The sequence below is a fragment of the Ostrinia nubilalis genome, chromosome 13 (genome assembly GCF_963855985.1).
Source record: "Ostrinia nubilalis chromosome 13, ilOstNubi1.1, whole genome shotgun sequence".
Classification (NCBI taxonomy): domain Eukaryota; kingdom Metazoa; phylum Arthropoda; class Insecta; order Lepidoptera; family Crambidae; genus Ostrinia; species Ostrinia nubilalis.
Window position 1 is genome coordinate 6,416,677 of NC_087100.1, and position 16,978 is coordinate 6,433,654.

Below are 16,978 nucleotides of genomic sequence, written 5' to 3' on the forward strand. Positions count from 1 at the left end.
CTTGTAATACGCACTGGTTAGTGCCGTTGGAACGTAAATAATTGAAATCGAGGCCATTAGAGAGATTAGATCGTGTACGACGCTGACGCGGGCATCGAGATTCATAAATTAGCGATTACGCACACAGGCAATAATAACGGCAACAATGGGATTGAATGCAGATGAGCGCGGTCCGGGCGCGGGCGAACGCTGCGTTCGTTCGCGATCGACATTTGTATGCGATATCTAAGCGCACAATTGGATGCCGGCGCGAGTCTTCGCGCTAATGGTACACTATCGAGCAATCGCGCGCGTTTGAGCGGTGCCCACCGGCACCGGTGCGAGTGCGGACCACACGCCCGTTTAGTGCCCACAATAAATAAATAATTCAACTCGGAATGGATGGTGCGATATTATATCATGCGAATTTTAATAATGGACGCCAAGGAAGAAGGTTGTTTTGCTTGGTCGTTATGTAGAAACTTGCCGAACAAACAGCAGGAATAGAAGAGCTTGTAAGATATACATAAGATACGAATACTTGAAAATCTGTAATGTTGTTAAATTATGTATTATGAAAAAAGCTATATCATTCTCAATCAGCAATATTTTAAACATCCATTGCCACTGTCGCAAATTAATTATCAATCACTGAAAACAATAACAATGATTGACTGTACAAATTATCGCCGATTGATTTAACCTTGAGTGTATTATTGACGCTTTGGTATCGTTTTCAGTGTGAAAACACGTTCACTGAAATTAATATAGAAGTTATCGCACCTCTCATTTTCTTTACATACACGAAATAAGTCTCATAAATGTTTGTACACTTTCGTTTTAAGCTTAAGTAGAGTTCGTATAATTGTGCGATTAAAAGGTAATGCTCTATCTATAAGCATTATCTTTTAATCGCACAATTATACGAAATTAAGAATCTCCAAATAAATAAGACTTGGTGGGATATGTCATTAAAATTGCGCACAAAGACGAAATATGGTGGTGTGTATGGAACCTCATTAACGTTATTAAAATACAAGCAATGAAGAAGCGATGCAAAAAACGAAACGCACCTTAATGGCGACCAAAATACAATTATACGGTACTTTGGCATTATTAACTCGCGACTTAAGAAGGTCACGGTAATTAAAGTCTCCAATAACAATGTTTAATGTGAAACCTTTATGGGAATATTTGCATATTAAGGTGGTTATTTTTCCTCAAAAGTCATTTCTTAATGTGAATACGTAAAGAATTTTGGAGATTTTAGCGTGGAGTAGATGTGTAAGCTGTTTTTCAAGAGATTATACTTGTTATTGACGATGATGATGATGACCTGTCATAAACGAATTCATTTTTACGTGTAGATGATTATTCTCATTAAATTTCGAAATATAAAATAGTTATGGTGCAAGTGGGCCTCAACCAAGTTCAATGTTTTCGACCTTTATGAGATGAGTTCAAAGTACTCGAAGAAAACATTCTTTCAGGATTTACAATACACAGGCGTCTGAACAGTGAAAAACTCGATCATCAATGCCAAGACTGGCCAATTTAGTCTAGTTTAGATTGAAAAAATTACAAAAATCAGCCGAGTGCCATAATGAACTAAGTTTACGCTTGTTTATCCGCCTTGGAGCGCGGTCATTAGGTGTATTATAGATAGTAGCTTTCGTCAAAGTACGTCGTGACTTCAATTTTCCTGCATGATTTCCGACAGTGCCGCTATTACGATTTCGATTAAGCGATCCGAGGGGCAAAAAGCTTTCGGCTATAATAGAGCTGGACGCAGCAGACTGTACAGGCTCTATGGTTTTTAAAGATAATGCTACATAGTAATACGCCGGTGATTTAAGGAGCTATTAAATAGTCGAAATACAGCAAGACTGAAAACTAGAAGCAAAGAAATTAAAATAATCACAAGAAGTTACATCAAAAGTACATAAGGTAAGATAAATACAATCCCAATAGAATGTTTATGTAGAGAACAAGTTTGAGTGTGAATTCAGACGTTAATAATTATTGTTACTGTTAGTGCTATACAAGTAGGAGAAGGGTTAACCCCAAATAAAGAGTAAACCAGAAGGTTTTGTATAAGTTTATACTAGTAAGCCTTCTCTACATACATCTATTATGCCATCTGCCTTTACATAGTTCATTTGTTTAATCTTAGTTGCTAGGCAGAGTTTAGTCATTAGTCATCACTCGCTAATGCAGCGATTATACAGCGAATGTCTTTGTAACATGATTATGATGACTGCTTAATGTGCGAAAGTGCTCTTAACAATTCTAGTGATTCAAATTGTATCGAAGAAAGTCGTGCTGCGGCGTTCTTGTGCCCTGTTAATGCTGCCTTTGTATTGAGCATGGACAGTTCGCTATTATTATTGTGATTATAGATTTGTTTGTGGAATTTCATGCAAAATAATCACAAATAACAAGAAAATGTTCAAAACATAGTACATAGTAGGCGAGCTACGAACTTTTTGATTGGTGATCAAACTTGATAGCCGATTTATAGAATGGAATTCTATGTATCGTCTCCTTCGTAGCAATTCCTTGAAAACGCAATACCGCAGTATACGAGGTTACACGTGTTAACGCGAGTAATCTCTGTCTTCGTGTGACAACTACGAGAAACGCACGTAAAGGAGCTACCTCACTGAGAGCTTTCACGCGAAACTTCTGAAGATTCGAAAACAAACATTGGAGTTTAGTAAACCGAACATAATTCCATAGTGTCATGTGTGTTGTGTGATCATTAAATATTTTCACAGAAATATCTTGCTTTTCTTAAGATTTTCCTAAACTTTATTAGATTGAAGAGTTCTGTGGAAAAACAAATACAGCTTAGTTCAGCTGAAATTGGGGAAATTCGTGAATGTGCTCTCCATTCTCCATTCACATGTTAGAATTATCTCATAAATATACGACACGACGGAAAATTTGACAGAGGAAGGCTGTGTGTTAGAGGTTCTAGGTGGAACCTAAATAGAAACAGCATAGATCTTTCTAGTATTTCCAGTTCGCGACTGCTCGTGACCATTCCTGGTGGAGGAGCTCCTTTACGGCAGACGTCTGGAGTGACGCGTGAACCGCGATCGAGTTGACGGTGTCGATCCAATTGGTTTTCGGCGGTATATTGTCTCGTGTCAATGAGCCTGTCTGCATGCGAGACGTAAATTGAAACTCGTTTGTATTCGAGAATTAATAAAGCTTTAAAGTCGAACCGTCTGAAAATGTCTTCACAGCGATACGGGTTTTGTCAAGGAAAATGTATTCCTGTCAAGGGTATTAAAGGAGCTTCCTCGATGAAAAGGGAAACGATCTTGATGGACAAACGAGTAAAGAGTACAATTTAGATAAACTTTTCAATAAGTGTTACATTTCAGCTGTTAATTTCATGCCACGACGCAATACATATAAGATTTTCCAAAGTTTTTCAGCGCAATATTTTTAAAAGAAAATATGAAAATAAACATGAAGAAAATAATAACAAACCTAAACAGGAGATATTTCAGTGCAAGAGTAGCGTTAATTTAATAATCTTACGAACTAATAACATCAAGAGGATGTACCTAAACTATCCATAAAATAAATCAAAATCCCAGCAAATTGAAATCTATTGTGAACAGATTCATTTGGATATTTGGACCGGAAAAGTCAATAGCGTTGGCGGCGAGCGCTTATTGAGTCATTTATCCTAACTATAAAAGCAATGATTAATATCCCGGATACTTAGCTAGAGGGGGCTCGCGGACGTATCCAGGAAAACGTCCACGAAAACAAAATCAATGTAGATAAGTAGTTTTCCAAGTAATGAAGAATTAGTTTTTTTCCGGTAATGGAGTTGGCGCATAGATGAGTAAAAGTTTGATGAAAGACTAAGGAGCGCCAATTTTCTGTGAAGTAAGCTTATAGAATTAAGATAATTAATATCTGAAACTGTAATAGAATAGCAACCTTAATGACAATGTTAAATAACATACTTTGTTATATCTAATTATGTGAACAAACAGCTTAATTTTCAACAGAATACGAGTGTACCAAGAGCATTAACTACCAGGAGCAGGTCATCAATTCTTGCATGAAATCTTCAACAAAGTTGTACTAAGTTCTATTCATAGTTATTCTCTTCTAATAGCCACTAAAACTTACAATAACATAAAATAGCACGTTACCTAACGCTGTTTACCAACACTTGTAACCTTGGCGTAGTCGTAAGAACACATCTACACGCGTCAGTTAACACCTAAAGCCGTATGCAAAGACCGGGCGCGGCTCTTTGGTCGTACAAGTGATAAATAAAGCGTAATTGAGGGACGGAAACGGCCAATGAGTAAATCTCGTCCGTCAATTTATTTAAATTATTTATTAGTGGCCGGCTATAGACACCCGCCGCGATCGCTTTCAGAGCGTTCACAGAGCCCGGACGCGCGCAGTGATGCAGCCCGATGGAAACAGCAGCATCGATATCGATGCTTGAAATCTATGTTTACTAGAACTATCATTTCAGTTTTACACGAAGAATGTGTTTAAAAACGCTATTTCTATCGTTTGTTTTTCCTGAATTTCAGCGGACGGTGAAAGGAGGTGGAGGTGGTTTGTGCATTCATTAATTATTCAGAACGCACATTCATTTTATTGCTTTCATATTGTCATAAGATATTTTAGGTCTCACATGAATATGTTCCACTTTAAATTAATTTTTGAATTGATTGAAATGAATTACTAAAAAAATATGTTTCCAGAAGGGAACCCCTTCTGTTATCCCGGGCTACAAAGATGATACAACGATGTAGCTAAAATGGTTCTATGTAAAATAAAAAGAATTTGAAGTCAAATCAACGGCACAATTTTTGGAGGAGCACTGACCTCGACGACTCTACACTGATTTGCCAACTGCCGATTATACAAAGACAGAATCTTTGACGCAAATTTCCAACGTGACCGCATTGAGGGCACACGCAAATAAAGAATTCACAAAAATACTATTTTGTGACTATCGATGGCTTCAAAATATCGACCGCCGGTTACCGAAGATGAGTTAGTTAATTTGTGCAGATGCGACACAATAGATGAGGAAATAATATACATATGTGTGTATGTCCTGATATATGTACTTATATAGCACCGGGAGATTGTAATTGGCGTAATTGGACGAATCTGGACGCGCTTAATAATGGACCATTGTCGTAATTCAGACAGCGATTCATCGTTTGTGATTCATTACTATTAAATTAAAAAGTTTGGTACTATTTCTGTAACGGGGGCGATTATCACTTGTATCTAATATCTTGTAACATAACGTTCAATGTTGCTCTTGTTTGCACAAAACGAATGTTTAAACTTGATTAATGTTTTCTTTAGTAGTTAGAAGCGAGAAACTAAACGGTTTCATGTGATCTGTTCTACGTCAAAAGTAATGTTATAGCTACTAGCCATATCTATGCTGTTTAACACACTAATTAATACCTGTAGCGGTGCTGCTACTGTGTCCATAAATAAAGCAGTTTTATAAAAGCAATTCAGTATGTAAGTTGATAAGTTGTACATTTGATTGTAGACTTTTAGAATAATGTTAATTTGATGAAGAAATTATCGTCATTTGTTAAAATTGGATCGTAAAAGGCGTTGTTGATATCAGCACGCTACGAGATCTGTAGAAAAACATAGCAACATACTTACCTGTATTTACCTCTCGTTACATTTTTGATTATCACCGTAATATAGCTGAAGATAAAATCATCCCTAAAATCAAGTGGCAGTGGGCGGGGCACATAGCTCGTAGAGACGATGGCCGAAGGTGCAGAAAAGTTCTGGAGAGGCGACCACGGGCTGGAAGACGTAGCGTGGGCAGGACTCCTACTAGGTGGACCGACGATTTGGTAGGCAGCGCAGGACCGTTCCTTGTGGAAAACCTTGGAGGAGGCCTTTGTCCTGCAGTGGACGTCATTCGGCTGAAACGAACGAACGAACGAAAATAATTTCTAGAGAAGAGGAAGAAACCTAACACTTACCCATTGATGTCGGTGATCGACCAGAAGTGCTTGAGGACGGCCTTCGCTAGCAGGTACCAGATCTGGGTCCACACCCACGAAGACTTCTCGATGGAGTTCGATAGGAAGCTCTTGGTCTCTTCATCTGCGTGGAGTTGGACGAACGTGGACTGCATCTCTGGGGACAACCGGCTTTTGTCGACCCGGTACCACTGAAACAAAATTCAATTTTAATACCTAGCTATTACATAACATAATATCATAAGGAAAGCCTTTAAATAAGCAACGAAGCAATGCTGCTTTGCTTGAAAAAAAAAAGTTCCGGTCGTGAATGATGATCGCATTACAGAAAGAACAAGGTCTATTTGTACATCAGATGACTCTGTCCAAGAAACAATACGATGCGCATGCTCGCTTCCAAACCGGTCGCGTATGATGAATGCATACCATAAAGACATCCACATCCACACAACGTGTCTAATTATCGAATCATCAATATGATTCACACGACTGGACGAGCAGAACAAAAAGACTCTTAACACAATATGCAATTATGTAAATGCGCCGTCGTCAAGTATTAGCGAGGACGTGATTAAAAGAAACTTTTCTTTGGAGTACAATTGTGAACTGTAAATTGATGTTTAACAACCCTTGGCTGCGTGTTCTTAATGAAACCATATAAAAAGAGTAATCGAGTGCAAATAAGAGAGTGTAGTATGAAAGGAGCGCGTAGCTCGTCACCCGTTGTGTGTTTAAGTCCGCCGCCGCGGCCCTACAAAGGCCAGTGCGGCCGATGTTAATTTCACGCTGCCTCGAATTAACATTTCTTTACGCCACAGAATAATGACGAATTAAAAAAACTTCTCGCCTCTACATGCGGCAGTAATGACGGCGGCTGCTGGCCGCGAACTCATCAGCCGGGCTTAATTAATACCCGATGTGTCTTTATATTAAAATCGGAGATGGCCGCTCGAAAAAATATTGGGCAAGCCATACGCGCGTGAGAGCGCTGGGTTCTTCGCGGCGGATGCTGTTGGTTGATTAACAATTTACACAGATGCATGTCTTAACAAAAAATAAATTCATTGTTTACTTCAAGGTGTTTATTGCTTTAAGACGTCTAATTAAATCAGTAACTATTTAGTTGATTTGTAATTTGTAATTAATGCAATAATCCTAGCTAACAGAATACAACTTTTCATAATTACTATTTGCTGTTTATTTCTGCTTCCATGTCACAAACAATGCAGAAGTTGCAACACATGCTCTTAGACTTGTAAATTATTATTATAAATGAAAGCAAAAATTATTCGATACTATTTCATTTTATATTATTGTACGGATCTCAGATTACAATTATCTAAAACCGGTAGTTGAAACAATCGTCACGGTAAATCGAACCGTCCATTCGGGTCAGCAGCGTATTCGATTTTAGGGACCCACAATTCAACGCGTATTATTTAAATTTATGTATTGACTTAATTTAATATCGTATGTGATTAACCCAATATACTTAAGGATAGTTTAATGTAAAATTGATACACCCAAAAATATGTAAAGTTTGTTAAAAAGTCATTAAACAAATAATGTATCATACATACAAGATTTTTGGGTTTGTTTGGAATCTGGATGCAAATCGTATTTTATGAGAGGGGTAACTTCATAATTGTGATCATCATTTCAGCTACAGGACGACCACTGCTGAAAATAAGCCTCCCACAATGACTTCCACATCGCACGGCGCCTTCCTGCTACCTTTATCAGGTCTCTACGGGTGGGTCCACCTTGTGGGTAGAGGTCCCAACCTGCTAACTGTAGCTGGGTTGTAACTTAATTTGTTATTATTGTTATGGGTGTCGTATTATTATAGTACTGAACTGCTGAACCCGTTACTCTAAAAATTCTCATACTGGGTGCTAACTGTGCTGTAATAAATTAACGCGAATATTTTATGAGGTCGCATGTTAAAGAGTACAAATTGATAAGTCCACCGAGCCAGTAGCGTTCTAGGAATAACGCAATAAAATCATCTCGACGAGCTAATATAAGTCAAGCGTTTACTGTTAGAAGATAGGACCAGGCCTGTTCATCTCCGCGAGTTTACATCGAAAACAAAACACGCACGATTGCCCCCTACAAGAGTACTATTCGACAAGGCCTCACATACGAGCGAACATTGACTCATGCACGCGTATTTTTGTGTATGATGGAAAAAAATAAAGAAAATGGTGTACTAAATACTGTGCAGTATTTAACTGCCTAAATAATAATAAAAACACAGAATGTACTTTTTTAAGTTGCCTGAAGACACTGAGAGGTAAATAAGTAGTTAATATTATTCATGATAATGGACAACACGCATAAGTTGTAATATTAAGTTAAATTATGACTTAATTTAAAGTTTAGATCACACACATTACACTAGTTTTTATTTCACCTCAATCCATCCAGTATTACCGAAGATAGAGCCTCGAGAAGTTTACGGACTTTTTAAAATTTTCAAAAATTTCCAATATTCGCGCGTGACGTCACAACATGATTTTGCAGCCCCCGCACGTTAACCCATTTACCACTTTTTGTCTTTTTCCAACTAAAATAAAATTTTACCTAACTGACAACTGTTGTTAGTTGTCATCATTCAATCACATTTCAAACTAGGCGCTATAAAAGTAACCATTATTATGCCACCTATAGCCAATTTTGTGCACTATGAAGCCATTTTTACATTATGCACTTAAATATAAATTTTCTGGAAAAATAACCAAGTTTGTGCCTCTGTGCTCAATAACGAGTAAATAGTCCAGTTATTTGTTAATTTTACTTGGAAAGTTTTCCGGAATTTTTTAAAATTGGTGAATAAATAGATTTCGCTATGTTCTTTCCGAATTTTGTGACCTCGTTTATAGCCGCGCGCGCGCCCGCCTTATTGAAAAAAATCCGCCTTAAAAAAGGTTTTTGACAACTACGTTTTTCATTTTATAATTTTTGGGACATAGACAAGCTAAGAAGCTTTGATAAATGTGATAAATTTCATGTAATGTAAGTTAAATAGATTTAGAGTTGTGAAACAGTCAAATTAATGTACCTGCTTAATTGCGAGTTCTTTTTTCTTTGATCATGGCAGGAATATGCTGAAGTATAAAAAAATTCGCGTTGCTGAAGTATACATTTTTTTTTTGTCTTGTTTGTTTCTACATTACATAATTGTATCCTACTATTATTATAAATGCGAAAGTTTGGATGTCTGGAAGTTTAAAATAAAGTAAAGTAATGTTTATTTCTCACCAACATAACAGATAATATTATGATAACAAACAATCAGGAAAAACAAAAAGTAAGAATGTTGGTGGGTTGATACCTAAACTAGGAAGATTCCAGTGTCTCAGGTTTGTTACTCTTTCACGCAAAAAGTACTCAACGGATTTTGTTGAAACTGTACAATATTATTGTTTGTAACCCAGATTAACATATAGGCTATAATTTATGCCGATCTGTGACACTAAATTTCACGCGGGTGAAGCCGCAGGCAAAAGCTATTCGTGAAATAAATAGGAAAGTTTAAGGTTCTGAAACGTGGTCGCTTACTATGGGCCTCATAAGAAGGCTCAAGGTCACCCAAAGGGTAATGGAGCGGGCTATGCTCGGGGTTTCCCTGCGTGATCGAATCAGAAATGAGGAGATCCGCAGGAGAACCAAAGTGACCGACATAGCACGCAGAATTGCTAAAATCAAGTGGCAGTGGGCGGGACACATAGCTCGTAGAGACGATGGCCATTGGGGCAGAAAATTTCTTGAGTGGCGACCACGGGCTGGAAGACGTAGCGTGGGCAGGCCTCTTACTAGGTGGACCGACGATCTGGTAAAGGTCGCGGGAAGAACCTGAATGCGGGCAGCGCAGGACTGTTCATTATGAAAATCCTATGGAAAACCCAAAGGACTCTCGCCTTTGTCCAGCAGTGAACGTCATTTGGAACGAAATAGGAAAGAACGAAACTATCAAAAATCTTCTCTAAGGCAGCATTTTTCCAATTTCGCAACGAGCGCGGCAATCACACTTAACTGACAGACTAACAGAGAGCATAGCGAAATCTATTTAATTAATCACCAATTTTCAAAACTCACGAAACACTTTCCAGGTAACCACGTTAATCTGTACCAAACGACTGGACTATAATTAAATTGATATAAAAATTTGGGTACATCTTCTCAAAAACAAAAGAACTGGTGCTAAAAGGGTTAAGTGACGTTTTGACATTTGTAGAGGGCCTTGTAGAAGGGGAGGCTATGGTGCTGAATGTGGATTAACTCGAGTGTCATAGTAACTTATTAGACTGCTAAGCTTGATGATAAAAAGAAAAATATTTTATTCAATGTACATAGTCTGGTCATAAGTTCTGTCATATTATGATAATAACTTTTGAATTTTGAATGAAGGTTATAAAAACATTTTTTACTGAATTAGAATTAAAAAGAAAAAATGTGCGATAGTTCGAATTTTATTTTATGTGTAGTGGACGCATAAAGAAGTCTGAACTGTAGTTGTCACGTTGCATTGCTACGCGCCAAAGCAGATTTTCGTTGTGCTGAAAAAATTTAGTTTATCTTTTCATTAAATGATAGGTATAGGTGTACCAGAATCTCATGGCAAACAAAAATATCCCTTCGGCCGTTAAGGAAACCGAAGTTAGGAAACTAGTTTCCTAAAAGCCTTTTTTTATACTTCTACGTAACTGGTTTCCTAAAAGGCTTTTTTTATACTTCTACGTAACTGGTTTCCTAAAAGTACTATGTTTCTGTTATTTCAGCCGCCTATGAAACTATAACCGGATTTACCCTCCATCCAGTACCCTTTGGCCGTTAAAGTAATAACTATGTATGTGACATTAATTAATAATAAGTATTACCAATCTATTCAAGAATAATAACAAATTCATTAGTCTAGTAGGCACTAGGCACGTATGCAGCCAGTGCATTCCCAGTATTAGACGAATAATAGGTACAGATAAAGATATGTCAATTGTCAATAATTAGGTATTACAAAGATAGATGCAAGTATCACAGGATCCGCCGAGCCAAATGGTGGATCAGTGAACTTCAGCGTGCTATTAAATCCACTGATGGATCGAGATAGTAGATCCTACTGGACAGAGGGCGGATTTAACTACTCGACCAATTTTGAAATATTTGGATATAATCAAAACACTTAAAACAAAAAATAATCCATTTACTTAAAACATTAATAAAACATAAATACTCTTTTTGACATGAAATAAAACTAAAATAAAATATTAATCAACTTAAAATAAAAATGCATATGGAGCAATAACTTCTATACAGTGCCCCACAGTTATTAGTCCCTTTTCCAAATCATTTAATGCATTATTAATTTCAGTATCTATTTCTTGGTAGGCTATACTTTTTTTCGTATTACTTTTAAAAATATTAGTAATTTTAGTCTCTTTAATCAAAATTTCTAGCAAGTGAGCTACTGTAACATTTTTCTTGGCAATGTATCTGTTGATCCGGCTATGAAAGCCTTCCAAGTTGTTGGTTGTTCGGATCTGTTCCGTAGCACAACAACAAATTTTCTCAATGACACTATTGGTTTGCCACTCTTTTTTAAAATATGTATTGAATTTATTTATGTCTTCACTTCTTCATTGATGTAGTCCGCTAAAAGGAATTTTTCTTCAAACTTTTTTGGCACTACTACAGCACATGAAGTTGGAAATCGCAATTTAGGTACACCCAAGACTTTATTCCGATTATTAACTAATCCTGTTTTCTTATTTTCATATGAAGGAATGTCAGCCATTAAATGTATTCCTTCACATTCTAATTTATACACCATCTCGTCGTACTGTTTTTGTATGGACTCAAAATTAGATCCTGTTGCGTCTTAGATTATCGAGTTGCTTCAAAACTAAAGTTACGTAGAAGTATAAAAAAGCCTTTTAGGAAACCAGTTACGTAAAAGTATAATCCCTTCGGCCGTTAAGGAAACCGAAGTTAGGAAACTAGTTTCCTAAAAGCCTTTTTTTATACTTCTACGTAACTGGTTTCCTAAAAGGCTTTTTTTATACTTCTACGTAACTGGTTTCCTAAAAGTACTATGTTTCTGTTATTTCAGCCGTATTATGTCTTTCATATGGCAAATGTCTATGGCTTTATTGTCACCTGTCAACGTAAATCTAGTGAACTGTCAGTCGCTGCAGAAATTTTGTAATCTCTTCATGCCTATTTGTTATTTTTGTGAAAAAGTCGAAAAAGCTCAAGCAAGTCATATTGTTTTCAATGTGTATTGTAAAATAAGGCATAATTCAAAGTCAATCTTTGATTTTAAAGCGCGTCGTTGAGTTGACAGTAAGTTGGAGTGAAATTGGATACATTTAGTTTATTACCTAACTGCGTCAGAAGGAGGGTTTTTTTAAATATTATTCTTATTATAGCTGCTTTATCGGGGGTTTCAGGTGTACCTCACAAATTGGTGCAGAGGAATGGTGAAAATGTTATGACCATGTAAATAAAATTTAAAAAGATTTCATTAAGTAAGATGTAAGATAGAATAATTGAAATGGTGGAAGAGCAATTTATAATAAATAACTCTTTATCTTGATCTATTGAAGAAAAGTGGAATCCTTGGAATCGTTTTCTAGTTCTGAATGAAGTGATTAGTTATAAGTATGATACATAATAAAATAAGTTACATAAAGTAATATACGATTTACTTATTTTTCAAGACATTTTCCTATTATATTACTGACGGGATTGCTACCATGTACCTTAGTTTTGAGTTTCCAATATTTCGGCACTGTTGCAAGCGCCATGGTCACGGAGTAACTGAAGAAATTAAAACCAGACGTCGTTCAGATGTGCGTTTAAGACCTGAGATTTAAAAAAATCCCACGTTTTGTTTAAACAGTGAGCGAAAAAAAAGTGACTTGAAAATGGAATACAAAATGATAAGGTATGGTAAATGATAAGTCTTTATCAATGAAGAAGCAGAAGTTCAATTTCATGTGACCTCCATCTAGGCTAGTTTCCATCGTCACTCAAAGTTTGGCTGCGGTCTCAAATTTGGGCTTAATTGATGTATTTTTTGGGTGAGAGGCATAAGAACTAATGCCGTTTTATATCAAAAATTCATACTTAGAGGTAATCAACCAGGTACAAAGTATTTCCTTGTATGTTAGTCTGCCACTCTTAAGTAAGTCCCGAAATCCCCGCTTCGGCTCCCCTACTAACCATTCTAACCATTGCACACAGATAATATCTTACATGCAGCTTTTCATGTTACTACGTCACATTTTCTAAATCCGCGCGGAAAAACGCTCCTAGCGGAAGAGCGCACTTTGAGCTTGAATATTTCAGTCATTTTTAAAGATATCAAAAAAGTAAAAATACAGTATTCATTCTAATTTTTTGTAGTTTTTTTTGGCATCTTCAACAAAAATTGTGCGCCATGTCCATTCATGCTAAATCATGTATTTCCTCCGCCATTTTCTGCAGATTGGCACCTCACGTCACATCATTTTACCGAAGTCAGCCCTATAGCTTCGGCGCAGTACCGATCACTGACGTTTGTCAACAAAACTTCTGACAAACTTGCTTGACTCTTGAGACAAGCTAAATTACACCATATTGTTAATGACATTGAGCATACATTTTTTTAAATACCTTCGCGAAGTAAAACTTCTGTACGTAGTACCACAGAATAATAATAAGTACATTCTGTGTTTTTATTATTATTTAGGCAGTTAAATACTGCACAGTATTTAGTACACCATTTTCTTTATTTTTTTCCATCATACACAAGAATACGCGTGCGTGAGTCAATGTTCGCTCGTATGTGAGGCCTTGTCGAATAGTACTCTTGTAGGGGGCAATCGTGCGTGTTTTGTTTTCGATGTAAACTCGCGGAGATGAACAGGCCTGGTAGTACTTATTATTATTCTGTGATAGGACGTCATGAAAAATTGAGACAGACAGATTACTTTGAAATGATAATGATGCTACTGTAATCTGCTCTTTCCGACTTGTTTGTTAGCAAAAGAGGTCGCGATGTGAATAAATCGGCCGAACGAATTGGACTACACGTATCGCCGTATAAAATAATCAAAATCTAGAACATTTTTTACGGTGGATCGCATAAAAAGTATCGTAAAAACCTGAGCAAATAAATATTTAGTACCGAATACTGATAGCGAATCACGTTGGTGATTATGCAATGCGCCGTCTTTCCATTTAAAATAGCCTGCATCCGAAGTACGGGATCCGACAAGGGGAATTCTCCAGACAGAATACAAATCGTGGAAAATTTCTGAATGTCAAGCTCTTTGATCATACCTACTTTAATACCTACGTAGTCTAACGATTGATAGACCAAATCACGAGACGTTTGAGTGATCGTTTTAAAATAGTTTTATTTATTAAAATTGTTTGTTTTTTAATGAGTGTGGATTTAGTTTAGGCAAAAGGTGTAATGGGAAGTGGTGCTTGGATAGCTTTATTAATTATGCAGTAATGCAGTAACGTAGTAACAGAAAAATGTAGTACCTAACGTAGTAGCAATAAAACGAAGTGGTGTTCATTTGCTTTGGTACGGGGTGCTGTTTTGTTTGACGCATGTTTATCAAATTCACGCATTCGTGCGTAATCGGGGTAGGTCGTGGGATTAAGCAATGTTTGAAAAATGAAATTACAACCTAAGCCAATAGGTTCTGTCTGATTAACACACCCCTAGACACATTTGTGATGAACCACAAGAAGCGTTGTTTTATGTTGTTTTCGATCATGTAGACTAGAGGCACCCGCTTCGATTATTTATGAGACTCATGTTTAGGATTCATTTTCAGCTCGTGTAAAGTTGGATTTGCATGAATAACAATTTCCTCATTTTAAAAATCTACCTGTTTAAGGAAGACAAATCGAGAATGATTTATTCAGTCGAGTTATCGAGGCCGCGTCGTTTCTTATGTATTGTCTATGTGGGTTACCGTTTTTCGCACAACCCGTTCTTAAGATAAATAAATGTAAGCGTTAATTTAAGCCCCGTAAATGTTTCATGTCATTCGGTCAGTCATAGCGTCTGAATGGGTTCATTATGTGCCGTTGACTCGTTAGCGCAGGTCAGCGGAGGTGCATCCATGGAACGAATGGAGGGATGCAGGTCCTTTATCCGTCGGTCGTTCGCCTCGAGCTAATGAATCAAACCTCTTGGTGTGAGCATATTGTTAATACGCAGCGAAATATTAACATTAACATTGAAATGGCTCGCCGCATAATGCCAGATTAATTCCCATTTAAATGTGTGAAATAAATGGTGGACATCGGACAGCGCGTACAGCTTCGTTTTGTATTCGCTTTTCTTCGCTTGTGAATAGGTCGCATTCGATAAGTAGGGCCGTGCAATTTGTCGTGACATTACTTGTTTATTTCGTCTTTAGTATTCGCAATAAATTAAGCGTACAAAAAAGCATTTTAGTTACATATATGTGTCTTTTTAGTCACAGTAATTCAAATCGCCAAGGGAGTTAGCGCAGCGTATAGTGCCACGTACGGAGAAGGCTTGGCGGTAACTATAAAAGATAGTTCCGAGCTAAGTGGCGCATGGGCCGGGGTGGCTCCCGTGAGATTTGCCGGTAAGCTCCCGAGCTTGTTTGCCGGGCGCTCCATTAAAATGGGATCAGCCGGGATGCAGATCGGCTGGACTCTGCAGCAGACGAGCGGGCTATTTGTACAGACGAATGAAGTGCTCACGATACGGTAAGCATAAGCTGAATAGCTGATCTAGTGTACCTACTTCGTTTATGTGCACTAAAATAGCTCGTTATGTAACAAATCTTTATATCTTTAAATACAATAGCATTTCTTTTATTTACACTTCAGTTTACAGTTACGATTAAGTAGAGTACAAACGCTATTTAAAGTAGAGTTTACATTAATTCGTTGCCATTTTATAACTATAATAACATACAACTTTGAAAAGCTGTAATATAAATACAGACAGGCCTTAGACTTTTAAAGGTAAGAATAAGGTTTCATGCGCAATTTGTAATCTACTCATTCAATACATCTTATAAATAAACATATTTTTATTTCGTTATTTATTTGCCTTTTTGAAAGTAATTCATCCAGTGCTTACATATACATACACATATATTTTGGAATCAGAAAACCTTTTTATAAGCCCTATATCGAATTTAGTTTGGATTAGACCAAATATCTGCTAAAAACTTGCATAGAAGTTTCTAGACGCGTTGAAATACTATCGGCATCATTCGAGCCTAAGTATACTGGCGCATATCAATAAAAGGATCAGTACGAGTGTGAACTTTATGTACAAGTTATTTACATATAAATGTCTGCGGAGATATTACGTATAAGAGGATTATTTTCGAGATGGAACTTGAAATCTGCTAAATGTAATTGTGAATACTTTAACAATGAAATAATATCCATATTGTTTTCGTAAAAATTATGTTCATTTATTTTTTTGTTAACGTTACAATAATAACGTGGCTAACAATTTTATGATTCCTTCTGAACATAGAACATAACATAAGGCTTACGTTGTGATATAGTGGAAAGATTACATTGTTGATAGAGATTCATTTCGCCTGTGGCTTTTCGTGGTTAATTTGATTCGAGTGTCTCTCGTGCGACACTGGGCACATAAAGTTTATTAGCCGCCACGGGCAGAGATATACGAGTGTGCTTGTAATAATACCCTCAATTAATATCTAACACATGACTTATTGCTGCAAAACAATTGATTTCGATTAACACTCCGCAAAGCTACTAAACAATAAAGCATTCTATCAGATATGCATTAACTATCTATAGAAATTAACAGTTGTATGTGCGTTTGTACAACTTTAGGTCAAAGAATATTAATGAATGGAATAGATTGGCCAAACGAAGGAGCCTACATAACCTCGTAAAGAGTATTGAGGTATAAAATCCTTATAAGTATCCTTCACCGTCTAAAGGAAGTACTC

General features: G+C 36.8%; 1 protein-coding gene across 1 annotated transcript in view; it reads right to left on the bottom strand.

The window, feature by feature from the left end:
* The window catches only part of LOC135077251 (uncharacterized), a 62,956-nt gene that overhangs the window by 30,255 nt on the left and 15,723 nt on the right, over nt 1-16,978 (bottom strand). Inside the window, exon 3 of the mRNA XM_063971789.1 lies at nt 6,000-6,190. Within this exon, the coding sequence (XP_063827859.1) occupies nt 6,000-6,190 (191 nt within the window). The remainder of the gene's footprint in view (nt 1-5,999; nt 6,191-16,978) is intronic.